Genomic DNA, 15849 nt, shown 5'->3' with positions numbered 1-15849 from the left:
GGCAGGCGGGCACGGCTGACGGACAGGCAGGCGGGCACGGCTGACGGACAGGCTGGCGGGCACGGCTGACGGACAGGCTGGCGGGCACGGCTGACGGACAGGCTGGCGGGCACGGCTGACGGACAGGCTGGCGGGCACGGCTAACCTGACAGGCTGGCGGGCACGGCTAACCTGACAGGCTGGCGGGCACGGCTAATAGACATGCTGGCAGGCACGGCTAACAGACAGGCTGGCAGGTACTGGAACCTGAGGGCTGAGGAGAGTGATAGCACACAAACAACAACCTTGCACAGGCACCTCCATTTTGGAGGAGGTGCTTCATATAGGAGTGGTCCTCCGGCCATTGTCCGGGGACGCTTTAGGACAGCGCGCACGGCCCCTTAAGAGGGAGGGAGCGCGCTCCCTAAGCACAGTGCCCGAGAAGCTGCTCACGTTGCGCGCAACAGCAGCAGCAGGAGCAAGGGAGCTGGAGGACGCCGGACCGGGACCATGGCGGTGAGGGGAACGGCATCTCTGCCCAGCAGGAGGCAGAGACGCCGACGCTACTGTCCCCCCCCCCCCCTTTACGCCCCGTCTTCTTTAGGCCCGCAAGAAATTTTTCAAGAAGACGAGGGGCATGAATGTTCTCCCTGGGCTCCCAAGACCTCTCCTCAGGACCAAACCCCTTCCAATCCACAAGAAAGAAAGTCTTTCCTCTTACCCTCTTGATGGCCAAAATGTTCTCGACGCTACAATAAGCAGTCTTTCAGCTGCTATCTCTCCTGACTCCTCCATACCCAGGAGCACTCGCTCTGCCAGACACTCCTGTGTTCTCTATGAGAGAGCTGCTATCAGTCTCATCGGCTTATTTCACCAATAACTAAAGGATTGGCAGTCCGAAACGGACATGCCAGATCTTTGTATGTATGTATGTTTGTATGTATATATACACGGTGGGCCATTTATATGGATACTACTTAATTAAATGGGAATGGTTGGTGATATCAACTTCCTGTTTGTGGCACATTAGTGTATGGGAGGGGGAAAACTTTTCCAGATGGGTGGTGACCATAGCATTTCTTTTGCAGTGTTGCTATCATTGTGTCAAGAGTGGGAGAAGAGGGTTGCATTGACAATCCAACACAATGGGCAGCATTTTGAACACATTTTATAAGTGGTCATAAACTTGTAAAAAAACTCATGAAAGAATAAAGTTACATTAAAACCAAGCACACCATTGTTTTTCTTATGAAATTTGATGTGTCACATGACCCTCTTCCCATTGAAAAAAATAAACTTGGATCCAAAATGGCCGACTTAAAAATGGTGGCCATGGTCACCACCCATCTGGAAAAGTTTTCCCCCTCCCATATACTAATGTGCCGCAAACAGGAAGTTGATATCACCAAGCATTCCCATTTAATTTAGGTGTATTCATATAAATGGCCCACCGTGTGTATATATATATATATATATATATATATATATATATATATATATATATATATATATATATATATATATATATATATATATATACACATACATACAGTACAGACCAAAAGTTTGGACACACCTCATTTAAAGATTTTTCTGTATTTTCATGACTATGAAAATTGTACATTCACACTGAAGGCATCAAAACTATGAATTAACACATGTGGAATTATATACTTAACAAAAAAGTGTGAAACAACTGAAAATATGTCTTATATTCTAGGTTCTTCAAAGTAGCCACCTTTTGCTTTGATGACTGCTTTGCACACTCTTGGCATTCTCTTGAGCTTCAAGAGGTAGTCACCGGAAATGGTCTTCCAACAATCTTGAAGGAGTTCCCAGAGATGCTTAGCACTTGTTGGCCCTTTTGCCTTCACTCTGCGGTCCAGCTCACCCCAAACCATCTCGATTGGGTTCAGGTCTGGTGACTGTGGAGGCCAGGTCATCTGGCGTAGCACCCAATCACTCTCCTTCTCAGTCAAATAGCCCTTACACAGCCTGGAGGTGTGTTTGGGGTCATTGTCCCGTTGAAAAATAAATGATGGTCCAACTAAACGCAAAACGGATGGAATAGCATGCCGCTGCAAGATGCTGTGGTAGCCATGCTGGTTCAGTATGCCTTCAATTTTGAATAAATCCCCAACAGTGTCACCAGCAAAGCACCCCCACATCATCACACCTCCTCCTCCATGCTTCACGGTGGGAACCAGGCATGTAGAGTCCATCCGTTCACCTTTTCTGCGTCGCACAAAGACATGGTGGTTGGAACCAAAGATCTCAAATTTGGACTCATCAGACCAAAGCACAGATTTCCACTGGTCTAATGTCCATTCCTTGTGTTCTTTAGCCCAAACAAGTCTCTTCTCTTCTTCTATTTTACCATGAAGGCCTGCTGCACAAAGTCTCCTCTTAACAGTTGTTGAAGAGATGTGTCTGCTGCTAGAACTCTGTGTGGCATTGACCTGGTCTCTAATCTGAGCTGCTGTTAACCTGCGATTTCTGAGGCTGGTGACTCGGATAAACTTATCCTCAGAAGCAGAGGTGACTCTTGGTCTTCCTTTCCTGGGGCGGTCCTCATGTGAGCCAGTTTCTTTGTAGCGCTTGATGGTTTTTGCAACTGCACTTGGGGACACTTTCAAAGTTTGCCCAATTTTTCGGACTGACTGACCTTCATTTCTTAAAGTAATGATGGCCACTCGTTTTTCTTTATTTAGCTGCTTTTTGCTTTCCATAATACAAATTCTAACAGTCTATTCAGTAGGACTATCAGCTGTGTATCCACCTGACTTCTGTACAACACAACTGATGGTCCCAACCCCATTTATAAGGCAAGAAATCCCACTTATTAAACCTGACAGGGCACACCTGTGAAGTGAAAACCATTTCCGGTGACTACCTCTTGAAGCTCATCAAGAGAATACCAAGAGTGTGCAAAGCAGTCATCAAAGCAAAAGGTGGCTACTTTGAAGAACCTAGAGTATAAGACATATTTTCAGTTGTTTCACACTTTTTTGTTAAGTATATAATTCCACATGTGTTAATTCATAGTTTTGATGCCTTCAGTGTGAATGTACAATTTTTAAAGTCATGAAAATACAGAAAAATCTTTAAATGAGAAGGTGTGTTCAAACTTTTGGTCTGTACTGTACATACACATATATATGAAGAAGAGCTTCTGCATCCTCACCTTGCCAACAGTAAAGGAAGGTGAGTGATAACATGAAGACCAGCTCCTGTATCTCCACCTTGCCAATGGTAAATTAAGGTGGATGATAACATGAAGAAGAGTTTCTGTATTCCCACCTTGCTATTGGTAAAGGATTTTGGGTGATAACATGAAGAAGAGCTCCTGTATCCCCACCTTGCCAATGGTAAATGAAGGTGGATAACATGAAGAAGAGCTCCCGTATCCCCAACTTGCCAATGGTAAATTAACTTGGGTGATAACATGAAGAAGAACTACAGTATCCCCACCTTGACATTGTTAAATGAAGGTGGGTGATAACATGAAGAAGAGCTCCTGTATCCCCACCTTGCCATTGGTAAAGGAAGGTGGGTGATAGCATGAAGAAGATCTCCTGCACCCCCACCTTGCTATTGGTAAAGGAAGGTAGGTGATAACATGTAGAAGAGCTCCTGTATCCCTACCTTGCCATTGGTAAATGAAGGTGGGTGATAACATGAAGAGCTCCTGTTTTTTCGCCTTGCCAATGGTAAAGGAAGGTGGGTGATAACATGAAGAAGACCTCCTGTATCCCCACCTTGCCAATGGTAAAGGAAGGTGGGTGATAACATGAAGAGCTCCTGTATCCCCACCTTTTTATTGGTAAAGTAAGGTGGGTGATAACATGAAGAAGTGCTCCTGTATCTCCACCTTGCCAACAATAAAGTAAGGTGGGTCATAACATTAAGAGCTCCTGTATTCCTACCTTGCCAATGGTTAAGGAAGGTGGGTGATAACATGAAGAAGAACTCCTGTATCCCCACCTTGCCAATGGTAAAGGAAGGTGAGTGATAACATGAAGAAGAGCTTCTGTATCTCCACTTTGCCAAAGGTAAAGTAAGGTGGGTGATAACATGAAGAAGAGCTTCTGTATCCCCACATTGCCAATGGTAAATTAGGGTGGATGATAACATGAAGAGGAGCTCCTGTATCCCCACTTTGCCGTTGGTAAAGGAAGGTGGGTGATAACATGAAGAAGAGCTCCTGTATCCCCACCTTGCCAATGGTAAATTAAGGTGGATAACATGAAGAAGAGCTCCTGTATCCCCAACTTGCCAATGGTAAATTAAGGTGGATAACATGAAGAAGAGCTCCTCTATCCCCATCTTGCCAATGGTAAAGGAAGGTGGGTGATAACATGAAAAAGAGCTCCTGTATGTTCACCTTGCCAACGGTAAAGGAAAGTCGATGATAGCATGAAGAAAAGCTCCTGTATCCCTACCTTGCCATTGGTAAATGAAGGTGGGTGATAACATGAAGAAGAGCTCCTGTATCCCTACTTTGCCATTGGTAAAGGAAGGTGGGTGATAACATGAAGAAGAGCTTCTGTATCCCCACCTTGCTATTTGTAAAGGAAGGTGGGTGATAACATGAAGAAGAGCTCCTGTATCCCCATCTTGCCAACAATAAAGGAAGGTAGGTGATAAGATGAAGACCAGCTTCTGTATCCCCACCTTGCTATTGGTAAAGGAAGGTGGGTGATAACTTGAAGAGCTCCTGTTTTTTTCGCCTTGCCAATGGTAAAGGAAGTGGATGATAACATGAAGAAGACCTCCTGTATCCCCTCCTTGCCAATGGTAAAGGAAGGTGGGTGATAACATGAAGAAGAGCTTCTGTATCTCTACCTTTCCAACAATAAAGTAAGGTGGGTCATAACATTAAGAGCTCCTGTATTCCTACCTTGCCAATGGTAAAGGAAGGTGAGTGATAACACGAAGAAGAGCTTCTGTATCTCCACTTTGCCAATGGTAAAGGAAGGTGGGTGATAACATGAAGACGAACTCCTGTATCCCCATCTTGCCAATGGTAAAGGAAGGTAGATGATAAGATTAAGACCAGCTCCTGTATCCCAACCTTGCCAATGGTAAAAGAAGGTGGATGATAACATGAAGAAGAGCTCCTGTATCCCCACCTTGCCAATGGTAAATTAGGGTGGATGATAACATGAATAAGAGTTCATGTGTCCCCACCTTGCCGTTGGTAAATTAAGGTGAGTGATAACATGAAGAAGAGCTTCTGTATCTCCACTTTGCCAATGGTAAAGGAAGGTGGGTGATAACATGAAGACGAGCTCCTGTATCCCCACCTTGCCAATGGTAAAGGAAGGTGAGTGATAACATGAAGAAGAGCTTCTGTATCCACTTTGCCAATGGTAAAGGAAGGTGGGTGATAACATGAAGAAGAGTTCCTGTATCTCCACCTTGCCAACAATAAAGGAAGATGAGTCATAACATGAAGAAAAGCTCTTATATCATAACATGAAGACGAGCTCCTGTATCCCCACCTTACCAATGGTAAAGGAAGGTGGGTGATAACATGAAGAAGAGCTCCCGTTTTTTCACCTTGCCAATGGTAAAGGATGGTGGGTGATAACATGAAGAAGAGCTCCTGTATCCCCAACTTGCCAATGGTAAAAGATGGTGGGTGATAACATGAAGAAGAGCTCCTGTATCCCCAACTTGCCATTGGTAGAAGAAGTTGGGTGATAACATGAAGAAAAACTTCTGTATCCCCAACTTGCCAATGGTAAATTAAGGTGGATAACATAAAGAAGAGCTCCTGTTTTTTCACCTTACCGATGGTAAAGGTGGGTGATAACATGAAGAAGAGCTCCTGTATCCTAACCTTGCCAATGGCAAAGAAAGTTGAGTGATAACATGAAGAAGAGCTCCTGTATCCCCACCTTGCCATTGGTAAAAGAACGTGGGTGATAACATGAAGAAGAGCTCCTGTATCCCCACCTTGCCATTTGTAAAACAAGGTGGGTGATAACATGAAGAAGAGCTCCTGTATCCCCACCTTGCCATTTGTAAAACAAGGTGGGTGATAACATGAAGAAGAGCTCCTGTATCCCCACCTTGCCAATGCTAAAAGAAGGTGGGTGATAACATGAAGAAGAGCTCCTGTATCCCCAACTTGCCATTTGTAAAACAAGGTGGGTGATAACATGAAGAAAAACTCCTGTATCCCCAACTTGCCAATGGTAAATTAAGGCGGATAACATGAAGAAGAGCTCCTGTATCCCCAACTTGCCATTGGTAAAGGAAGGTGAATGATAACATGAAGAAGAGCTCCTCTATCCTAACCTTGCCAATGGTAAAGGACGGTGGGTAATAATATTAAGAAGAGCTCCTGTATCCTAACCTTGCCAATGGTAAAGGAAGGTGGGTGATAACATGAAGACGAACTCCTGTATCACCACCTTGCCAACAATAAAGAAAGGTGGGTGATAACATGAAGAAGAGTTCCTGTATCCCCACCTTGCCATTGGTAAAGGAAAGTGGATGATAAAATGAAGAAAAGCTCGTGTATCCCTACCTTGCCAATGGTAAAGAAAGGTCGGTGATAACATGGAGATGAGCTCCTGTATCCCCACCTTGCTATTGGTAAAGTAAGGTGGGTCATAAGATGAAGAAGAGCTCCTGTATCCCCACCTTGCCAATGGTAAAGGAAGGTGGGTGATAACATGAAGATGAGCTCCTGTATCCCCACCTTGCTATTGGTAAAGGAAGTTGGGTGATAACATGAAGAAGAGTTCCTGTATCTCCACCTTGCCAACAATAAATTAAGGTGGGTGATAACATTAAGAGCTCCTGTATCCCTACCTTGCCAATGGTAAAGGAAGGTGGGTGATAACATGAAGACGAACTCCTGTATCTCCACTTCGCCAATGGTAAAGGAAGGTGGGTCATAACATGAAGAAGAGCTCCTGTATCCCCATCTTGCCAACAATAAAGGAAGGTAGGTGATAAAATAAAGACCAGCTCCTGTATCCCAACCTTGCCATTTGTAAAAGAAGGTGGGTGATAACATGAAGAAGAGCTCCTGTATCCCCACCTTGCTATTGGTAAAGTAAGGTGGGTCATAACATGAAGAAGAGCTCCTGTATCCCCACCTTGCCAATGGTAAAGGAAGGTGGGTGATAACATGAAGATGAGCTCCTGTATCCCCAACTTGCTATTGGTAAAGGAAGGTGTGTGATAACATGAAGAAGAGTTCCTGTATCTCCACCTTGCCAACAATAAAGTAAGGTGGGTGATAAAATGAAGAAGAGCTTCTGTATCTCCACTTTGCCAATGGTAAAGGAAGGTGGGTGATAACATGAAGAAGAGCTCCTGTATCCCCATCTTGCCAACAATAAAGGAAGGTAGGTGATAAAATGAAGACCAGCTCCCGTATCCCAACCTTGCCAATGGTAAAAGAAGGTGGGTGATAACATGAAGAAGAGCTCCTGTATCCCCACCTTGCTATTGGTAAAGTAAGGTGGGTCATAACATGAAGGCGAGCTCTTGTATCCCCACCTTGCCAATGGTAAAGGAAGGTGGGTGTTAACATGAAGAAGAGCTCCTGTTTTTTCACCTTGCCAATGGTAAAGGACGGTGGGTCATAACATCAAGAAGAGTTCCTGTATCTCCACCTTGCCAACAATAAAGGAAGGTGGGTCATAACATGAAGAAGAGCTTCTGTATCCCCACCTTTCCAATGGTAAAGGAAGGTGGGTGATAACTTGAAGAAGAGCTCCTGCAGCTCCACCTTTCCAATGGTAAAGGAAGGTGGGTCATAACATCAAGAAGAGTTCCTGTATCTCCACCTTGCCAACAATAAAGTAAGGTGGGTCATAACATGAAGAAGAGCTCCTGTATCCTCACCTTGCCAATGGTAAAGGAAGGTGGGTGATAATATGAAGATATCTCGTTTCCCCACTTTTCCAATGGTAAAGGAAGGCGGGTGATAATATGAAGAAGAGCTCCTGTATCCCCACATTGCCAATGGTAAAGGAAAATGGGTGAGAACATGAAGAAGAACTCCTGTATCCCCATCTTGCTAAAGGTAAAGGAAGGTGGATGATAACATGAAGAAGAGCTCCTGTATCCCCACCTTGCCATTGGTGAATGAAGGTGGGTGAGAACATGAAAAAGAGCTCCTGTATCCCCACCTTGCCATTGGTGAATGAAGGTGGGTGAGAACATGAAGAAGAGCTCCTGTATCTCCACCTTGCCAACAATAAAGGAAGGTGGGTCATAACATGAAGAAGAGCTTCTGTATCCCCACCTTTCCAATGGTAAAGGAAGGTGGGTGATAACTTGAAGAAGAGCTCCTGCAGCTCCACCTTTCCAATGGTAAAGGAAGGTGGGTCATAACATCAAGAAGAGTTCCTGTATCTCCACCTTGCCAACAATAAAGTAAGGTGGGTCATAACATGAAGAAGAGCTCCTGTATCCTCACCTTGCCAATGGTAAAGGAAGGTGGGTGATAATATGAAGATATCTCGTTTCCCCACTTTTCCAATGGTAAAGGAAGGCGGGTGATAATATGAAGAAGAGCTCCTGTATCCCCACCTTGCCATTGGTGAATGAAGGTGCGTGAGAACATGAAAAAGAGCTCCTGTATCCCCACCTTGCCATTGGTGAATGAAGGTGGGTGAGAACATGAAGAAGAGCTCCTGTATCCCCACCTTGCCAAGTCAGCCCCCTGGAGACTGTTCAAGTCGTGGCCAAAAGTTTTGAGAATGGCACAAATTTTGTTTTTTGCAATTTGCTGCTTCAGTGTTTTTAGATCTTTTAGTTGGATGTTTCTATAGTTACCAAAGTGCAGTTACAAACATTTCAAATGTTTTTTACATTTTATTGACAAATACAAGTTTGTACAAAGCCTCAATGTTTCCAGCTCTGTCCCTTATTTTTCACGACTTCTGCCCTTTGCACTGGCAGCTGGACATCGGCTTCTGGGCCAAATCCTGACTGATGGCCGCCCGTTCTTGTCTCATCAGTGCTTCGGGTTTAGCTCAACCTCTGGGTTTTTGTTTGTTCCTTTTTGAGGATTGACCACAGGTTCTTAATGGGATTGAGATCTGGGGAGGTTCCTGGCCATTGATCCCACATTTTACTGCTTTGTTTACTCAGCCACTTAGTTATCAATTTTGTCTTGTTATATGGTCTCCGTCATGCCGTAAAAAGCATTGTCCATTACCAAAATTCTCCTGGATGACGGGAAAAGTTGCTCGTGGAGGATGTTTAGATATCATCTGTGTTTTTAGGCAAAATTGTGAGTGATCCCCCTCCATAGATGAAAAGCTCCCCACACATGAATGTCTCGAGATGCTTTACTGTTGGAAAACACAGGGCTCGCTTTTTATTCTCCGGACAATCATTCTTGCAGATGTCCTGAACAATCTGAAGTTTACCTGCTTGGTAAAAAGCAGCAAAAAAGAAAAAAAAAAAAGTCTGAATATTTGTAAAAAAAAAAAAAAAAAAAAATGGAATTAAAAATGACCAATAAGAGCCATAGCTTAAAAGAAAATAAGAAAATAATTATTTTAGTAAAAATATAAGCTTTTTAGAGGGAAAAAGGGAGAAAAAAAAATAAAAAAAATTAAGTAATGCAAGTGTGCAGCCAGCAGGCGGCGCTGTATACACTTCTTATTCGGATTTTCGGTTGCTCAGCAGCTTTCGTTCCAGGGCTCAGCTGGATGACGGCTCCAGCAGATACGGCCACCCGTGGGTATAGCATTACCTGACCTGTGATCACTAAGCGCAGGCAGCAAGAACAGAAGGGGCACACTGCTAATTAAAGGACTGCAAAAATGATAATATTCAGGTAGAACCAGCCAAGATATTAATCACAGCTGTAGGCTGCATATTACAGTGAGCTCCGACGGTTCGGAGGATAGCGGTGCACCACGCCACCATTAATAGCATTGCTAGCAGCACCACTGATTTTAGGGCACGTTCACACATACAAATTTGTGGATTTTTCGGCTGCTATAATATGCTGCAGATTTTCTGCCTGCACATCTGAACAGAAAATCCACATTGCACCATCGCTCCATTCATTCTCTATGGAACTTCCATTGTACTCCGCTATCTGCGGAAGGCCCACAGACAATGAATGGAGTTCCATTGGGATGGGGTGTTTCAGAGCCCTGTTCTCGACTTGGGTCAACTCCTTTAAGACACTGACCACACATCCTTAAAGCGACCCTCCGCTCTGGCACTGACAAGTGTCTAACATTTGCTATGTAGAGCCAAAACCTTAAAGTGGCTCAGTCACCAGATTTCACAAGACTGCATACAATAGTACAAAAATCTCCTAGACCTGATGAGTCTGGTGTACTGTGAAAATCCATGGCAGAATGGCTGTATAACCTGATATTAAAACGAGCATTTTAGGAATCCAGCTAGAGAGTAAAGGAACTCATGAATCCAAGTGTATTAAGTCTCTGCCCAGCCTGACAGCTGCAGCTTGTTCTGAGTAGTGTGAGATCTCAGCAGATAGGAGGGACAATGAGGAGCTGTCAGTCTGGCTAGTTGAATTTAAGTTCAGGGAGGAGGGACACTGAGGGACTGTCAGTCTGGGTAGGTAGGTGGAGATTCAACAGGAAGAGGAACACTGAAGAGATGTCAGTCTAGCTAGGTGGAGGGAGATTCAACAGGTAGGAAGGACACTGAGGAGCTGTCAGTGTGGCTAGGTGGGTAGAGATTCAGCAGGTAGGAGAGACACTGAGGAGCTGTCAATCTAGCAAGGAGGGGGGAGATTCGACAGGGAGGAGGGACACTGAAGAGCTGTCAGTCTAGCTAGGTGGAGGGAGATTCAACAGGTAGGAAGGACACTGAGGAGCTGTCAGTGTGGCTAGGTGGGTAGAGATTCAGCAGGTAGGAGAGACACTGAGGAGCTGTCAATCTAGCAAGGAGGGGGGAGATTCGACAGGGAGGAGGGACACTGAAGAGCTGTCAGTCTAGCTAGGTGGAGGGAGATTCAACAGGGACAAAGGATACCGAAGAGCTGTCAGTCTAGCTAGGTGGAGGGAGATTCAGCAAGGAGGAAGGACACTGAGGAGCTGTCAATCTAGCAAGGTGGGGGGAGATTCAGCAGGGAGGAGGGACACTGAGAAGCTGTCAGTCTAGCTAGGTGGGGGAGATTCAGCAGGGAGGAGGGACACTGAGGAGCTGTCACTTGGGCTAGGTGGGGGGAGATTCAGAAGGGAGGAGGGACACTGAGGAGCAGTCAGTCTAGCTAGGTGGAGGGAGATTCAGCAGGGAGGAGAGACACTGAGGAGCTGTCACTTGGGCTAGGTGGGGTGGAGATTCAGCAGGGAGGTGGGACACTGAGGAGCTGTCAGTCTAGCTAGGTGGGGGGAGATTCAGCAGGGAGGTGGGACACTGAGGAGCTGTCAGTCTAGCTAGGTGGGTAGAGATTCAGCAGGGAGGTGGGACACTGAGGAGCTGTCAGTCTAGCTAGGTGGGGGAGATTCAGCAGGGAGGAGGGACACTGAGGAGCTGTCACTTGGGCTAGGTGGGGGGAGATTCAGAGGGGAGGAGGGACACTGAGGAGCAGTCAGTCTAGCTAGGTGGAGGGAGATTCAGCAGGGAGGAGAGACACTGAGGAGCTGTCACTTGGGCTAGGTGGGGTGGAGATTCAGCAGGGAGGTGGGACACTGAGGAGCTGTCAGTCTAGCTAGGTGGGGGGAGATTCAGCAGGGAGGTGGGACACTGAGGAGCTGTCAGTCTAGCTAGGTGGGTAGAGATTCAGCAGGGAGGTGGGACACTGAGGAGCTGTCAGTCTAGCTAGGTGGGGGGAGATTCAGCAGGGAGGTGGGACACTGAGGAGCTGTCACTTGGGCTAGGTGGGGGGAGATTCAGCAGGGAGGAGAGACACTGAGGAGCTGTCACTTGGGCTAGGTGGGGTGGAGATTCAGCAGGGAGGTGGGACACTGAGGAGCTGTCAGTCTAGCTAGGTGGGGGGAGATTCAGCAGGGAGGTGGGACACTGAGGAGCTGTCAGTCTAGCTAGGTGAGTAGAGATTCAGCAGGGAGGTGGGACACTGAGGAGCTGTCAGTCTAGCTAGGTGGGGGAGATTCAGCAGGGAGGAGGGACACTGAGGAGCTGTCACTTGGGCTAGGTGGGGGGAGATTCAGAGGGGAGGAGGGACACTGAGGAGCAGTCAGTCTAGCTAGGTGGAGGGAGATTCAGCAGGGAGGAGAGACACTGAGGAGCTGTCACTTGGGCTAGGTGGGGTGGAGATTCAGCAGGGTGGTGGGACACTGAGGAGCTGTCAGTCTAGCTAGGTGGGGGGAGATTCAGCAGGGAGGTGGGACACTGAGGAGCTGTCAGTCTAGCTAGGTGGGTAGAGATTCAGCAGGGAGGTGGGACACCGAGGAGCTGTCAGTCTAGCTAGGTGGGGGGAGATTCAGCAGGGAGGTGGGACACTGAGGAGCTGTCAGTCTAGCTAGGTGGGTAGAGATTCAGCAGGGAGGAGGGACACTGAGAAGCTGTCACTTGGGCTAGGTGGGGGGAGATTCAGCAGGGCGGAGGGACACTGAGGAGCTGTCACTTTGGCTAGGTAGGCTGAGATTGAGTTAAAATTTGATAAAGAATTATGCAGCCATTCTGACATGGATTTTCAAAGTAAGCACACTAGTCTCATCAGGTATAAGAGACTTATTTGTTATGGTATTCAGCTTGTATTGTGAAAAAGTCGTGGAATTGTGGAAATCACAGGATGGATAGACATGTTATATATAATGTACTTTTTTTTATAATTTAGGACACTATAGATATAGATGAGGATATTGAGGAAGATGTTAGTGACGATCACCTTGAGCCTGTAAAAGATCTAACAGAGATAACGAAAAAGTAAGTGCAAATAGTTTGTTTTGTTTATTTATTTTTTTTAACCTTTTAATTCTTGATACTTATTTTTGCTGTTGTTTTTTTTCATTTTAGAAATATTCCGGAACCAAAGTCCATAAACTCTACCCTGGAACTGGCGATCACTAAGGACCCGTCCAGATTATCAGAATCTTATAAACCCAGTATCCCGTCCTTGCAAACTGCTGCGAAAGAGTCCAAACTAAAAGAAGAATCTGTTCCACCCACCCCGGAGCCAGCGAACGTTGTGGACGAGGCTTCGAAACTTTCCAGTGATAATTCTCAATCAATGGTGGAGCCGGAGAAAGAGGCAGTAAGGGAAGGACATCGACGGAAACTGCAAGAATTGAGAGAGGAGCTGAGAAAAGAAGAGGAGGAAGAGAGACATCGACTGTACCAAGAACAGGAGAGCAACCTCAGGTAATCCTCCACCAATACTAAACCGAGTTTTCTATTAGGACCCACTTATTCCAGGAATAAAGTGATCTTAAACTGTGATACTTGTGGATTTATTGGGGGAAAAAAAGAGGGGAAGGACGCTGGCTTTTTCACGTGATTCAGTAACTAAGCCAGCCCCCTTCTTTAACATTTATAGGTAATTTCTGCATCTGGTTCACATGTGATGGAAAGAAAGTTATATGGATGTATTTGCTTCTTGTTTCCCCAGAGCCTTAGAAGAAAGGTTAGAACAGGAGACAAAGAAAGAAGAGGAAAAACTTCTGGAAATCCAGAAACAGAAGTTGCTAAAGCTGGAAAGTGAACTCAACCTGGAGAGGGAGGAGGAAGAAGAACACATGAAGTAAGGGGAAATGTAACAGGGGTGGGTGGGGGTGTAAAAAGTTCACACAAAGTTTGTGATTGGTCACCAGTGGTACTGAATGCTTCACTTCTGAAAACAAATTTTAACACATGTAATTGACGTGATGAAAGGGGTTGGCCATCTGGGTCAGTTCATTACCTAAGCCAGCTCCTTCCTACTGACTGGCGCAATCTATTACTTACGACCACCCCCTTTTCCATTAATGCTGATGGAAAAAACAAGAAGGGGTCTGGCTCAAACTAAACCAAGCCCATACTCCATCACAGCTGAGGCGAAAACAGAAAACACAAGCTTGAAGGGGGCTGGCTGCGTGGGTCAGTTCATTACCTAAGCCAGCCCCTTACTACTGACTGGCGCAATCTATTACTTACAACCACCACCTTTTCCATTAATGCTGATGGAAAAACTAAGAAGGGGTCTGGCTCAATTCATTAACTAAACCAGTCCCATACTCCATCACAGCTGAGGCAAAAACAGAAAAGACGAGCTTGGAGGGGCCTGGCTGTCTGGTAACGGACATTAGCAAAGACAGCCCTGCCCCTTTCAAGCTTGTCACCAAAGAAGGAGGAGGCAACAAATCAGCCTGATTCAGCCCTCTTCTCCATTACGGCTAATGCTAAGGAAGACAAGGAGGCTGACTGCCCACAACTCGGTTCATTAGCCAAGACAGACCCTTCTTTATAAGTGTTGATGTAGAGACAAAGAGGAGAAGACTGTCTGGTACACTTTATTATCTAAGCCATCCCCCTTTCTCCATCATGGCTGTTGCAGAGACGGAGAAATGGGTTAGTTTAGCTAATTAATGAAACCGTGAAGCCAGCCCCCTTCACCGTATCCCTTATACAGGGAGTAGGAGGAAATTCTTAGCTTCACTTCAAGAGGGGATTAAAATTGGACCACCCATAAAGTTTTGAGGAATAAAGTGTATTGGTAAGTGTAATACTTTTACATTTGGGAATAAGTCAGGACCTTTTTTTGTGGTGGCCGGTGACCCAACTATTCTCACCGCACTTTTCTGCTGTGGACTCGTCTATGTCCTGCAGGATCCGAGAAGAGGAACTTGGAGAGAAGCGTAAGCAGGCATTAGAGGACATGGAGGAGGCTCAGGAGGAGAAGATGTTGCAGGAAAAGCAGGAGCTGCTGGAAAGGATGAAACGAGAAACTGAACATTTACTGGAACAAGAAAGAAATATATCGTTGTGGGAAAGAGAAGCTTCCCTGGAAAAGCTGAGAGAGAAACACGGGCTGGAAATAAAGGAGGTGAGCGGTTGACTACTTGAATCTAAACCGAATAGTACAGTATTAGCCCTTCCCGATGTGTGCCGTATATGTGTTGTACAGCAAACACCTGCCTGTAACTGCAGCAATCGGAGCTAAACTGTGATTGCTGCTGTCAACCGCTTAAATGCTGCTGTCAACCATCTAAATGCTGCTATCAACTTCTGATAGACCACACTTAAGGCATGTGTTCCCACGTGCCATTCCAGGTATTTATCGGGTACCCAGCGAGGGGTTTTCTTTGCTGCCTTATCGGTAAGTCTGGGTTTTTTTTATTCACAACTTCACCCTACTTTTCCCATTTTTCAGTAAAATGAATAGTGTCAATCAAAACTGCAATTCTTCTCACAAAAGAAAACATGCCTTCGTGTGGCTGGCTGTCTTGATTGATAATTAAAAAAAAAAAGTTATGGCTCTTGGATGAAGGGAAGGAAAACACAAAAGGAAATACAAAAAATGAAACATTTCCCATGGTGACAAGGGCTTAATCCTGGGGATATGCATGTTATATATATCTTTCCTTGCATTGTCGGCGCGTGACTACTGCAGCTAATCGGTGACTGCAGCGGTTCTGTGCTTTAAGAACAGAACAGGAGAGGACACTAGTGGGAAGGAGGAGCGACTGTATCGGTCAGTGAGTGTGTGCTATTATCTTTATACTCGACCCATATGTAAAGTATAAGAAAGGGTGGAGGACCCCTTTATTGTGCCAAGTTACTTATGTTTCCTATTTCATCATAAAGTGAAGGTCACACAGCAACTCGTAGATCCAGCACTATCCTTGACGTTGGAGGCTCGGGGATGGGTAGCAGATGTTCTCTCTGGCCTTTGAGGGATTTTAGGAGTTAAACAGCAGCGATCGGAGCTAGGTCCTATTGCTGCTTTTAGAGGCAGATGCTGGCAGT

The 15849-nt window shown here is 45.6% G+C and overlaps 1 protein-coding gene across 5 annotated transcripts in view; it reads left to right on the top strand.

The window, feature by feature from the left end:
• CEP164 (centrosomal protein 164) overlaps window positions 1-15849 on the top strand; it is an 84656-nt gene that overhangs the window by 28326 nt on the left and 40481 nt on the right. For all 5 annotated transcript variants that reach the window (XM_073657073.1, XM_073657070.1, XM_073657072.1 and 2 more), the window contains 4 exons: window positions 12743-12831; window positions 12922-13266; window positions 13514-13645; window positions 14710-14926. In XM_073657073.1, coding sequence (XP_073513174.1) covers window positions 12743-12831; window positions 12922-13266; window positions 13514-13645; window positions 14710-14926 — 783 coding nt within the window. The remainder of the gene's footprint in view (window positions 1-12742; window positions 12832-12921; window positions 13267-13513; window positions 13646-14709; window positions 14927-15849) is intronic.

Source organism: Phyllobates terribilis, unplaced genomic scaffold, assembly GCF_046119375.1.
Source record: "Phyllobates terribilis strain yellow unplaced genomic scaffold, ASM4611937v1 Scaffold_12__6_contigs__length_324123572, whole genome shotgun sequence".
Taxonomy (NCBI): domain Eukaryota; kingdom Metazoa; phylum Chordata; class Amphibia; order Anura; family Dendrobatidae; genus Phyllobates; species Phyllobates terribilis.
Note: the sequence above shows the minus strand (reverse complement) of the source record. Positions and strands in the feature narration are given on the sequence as shown.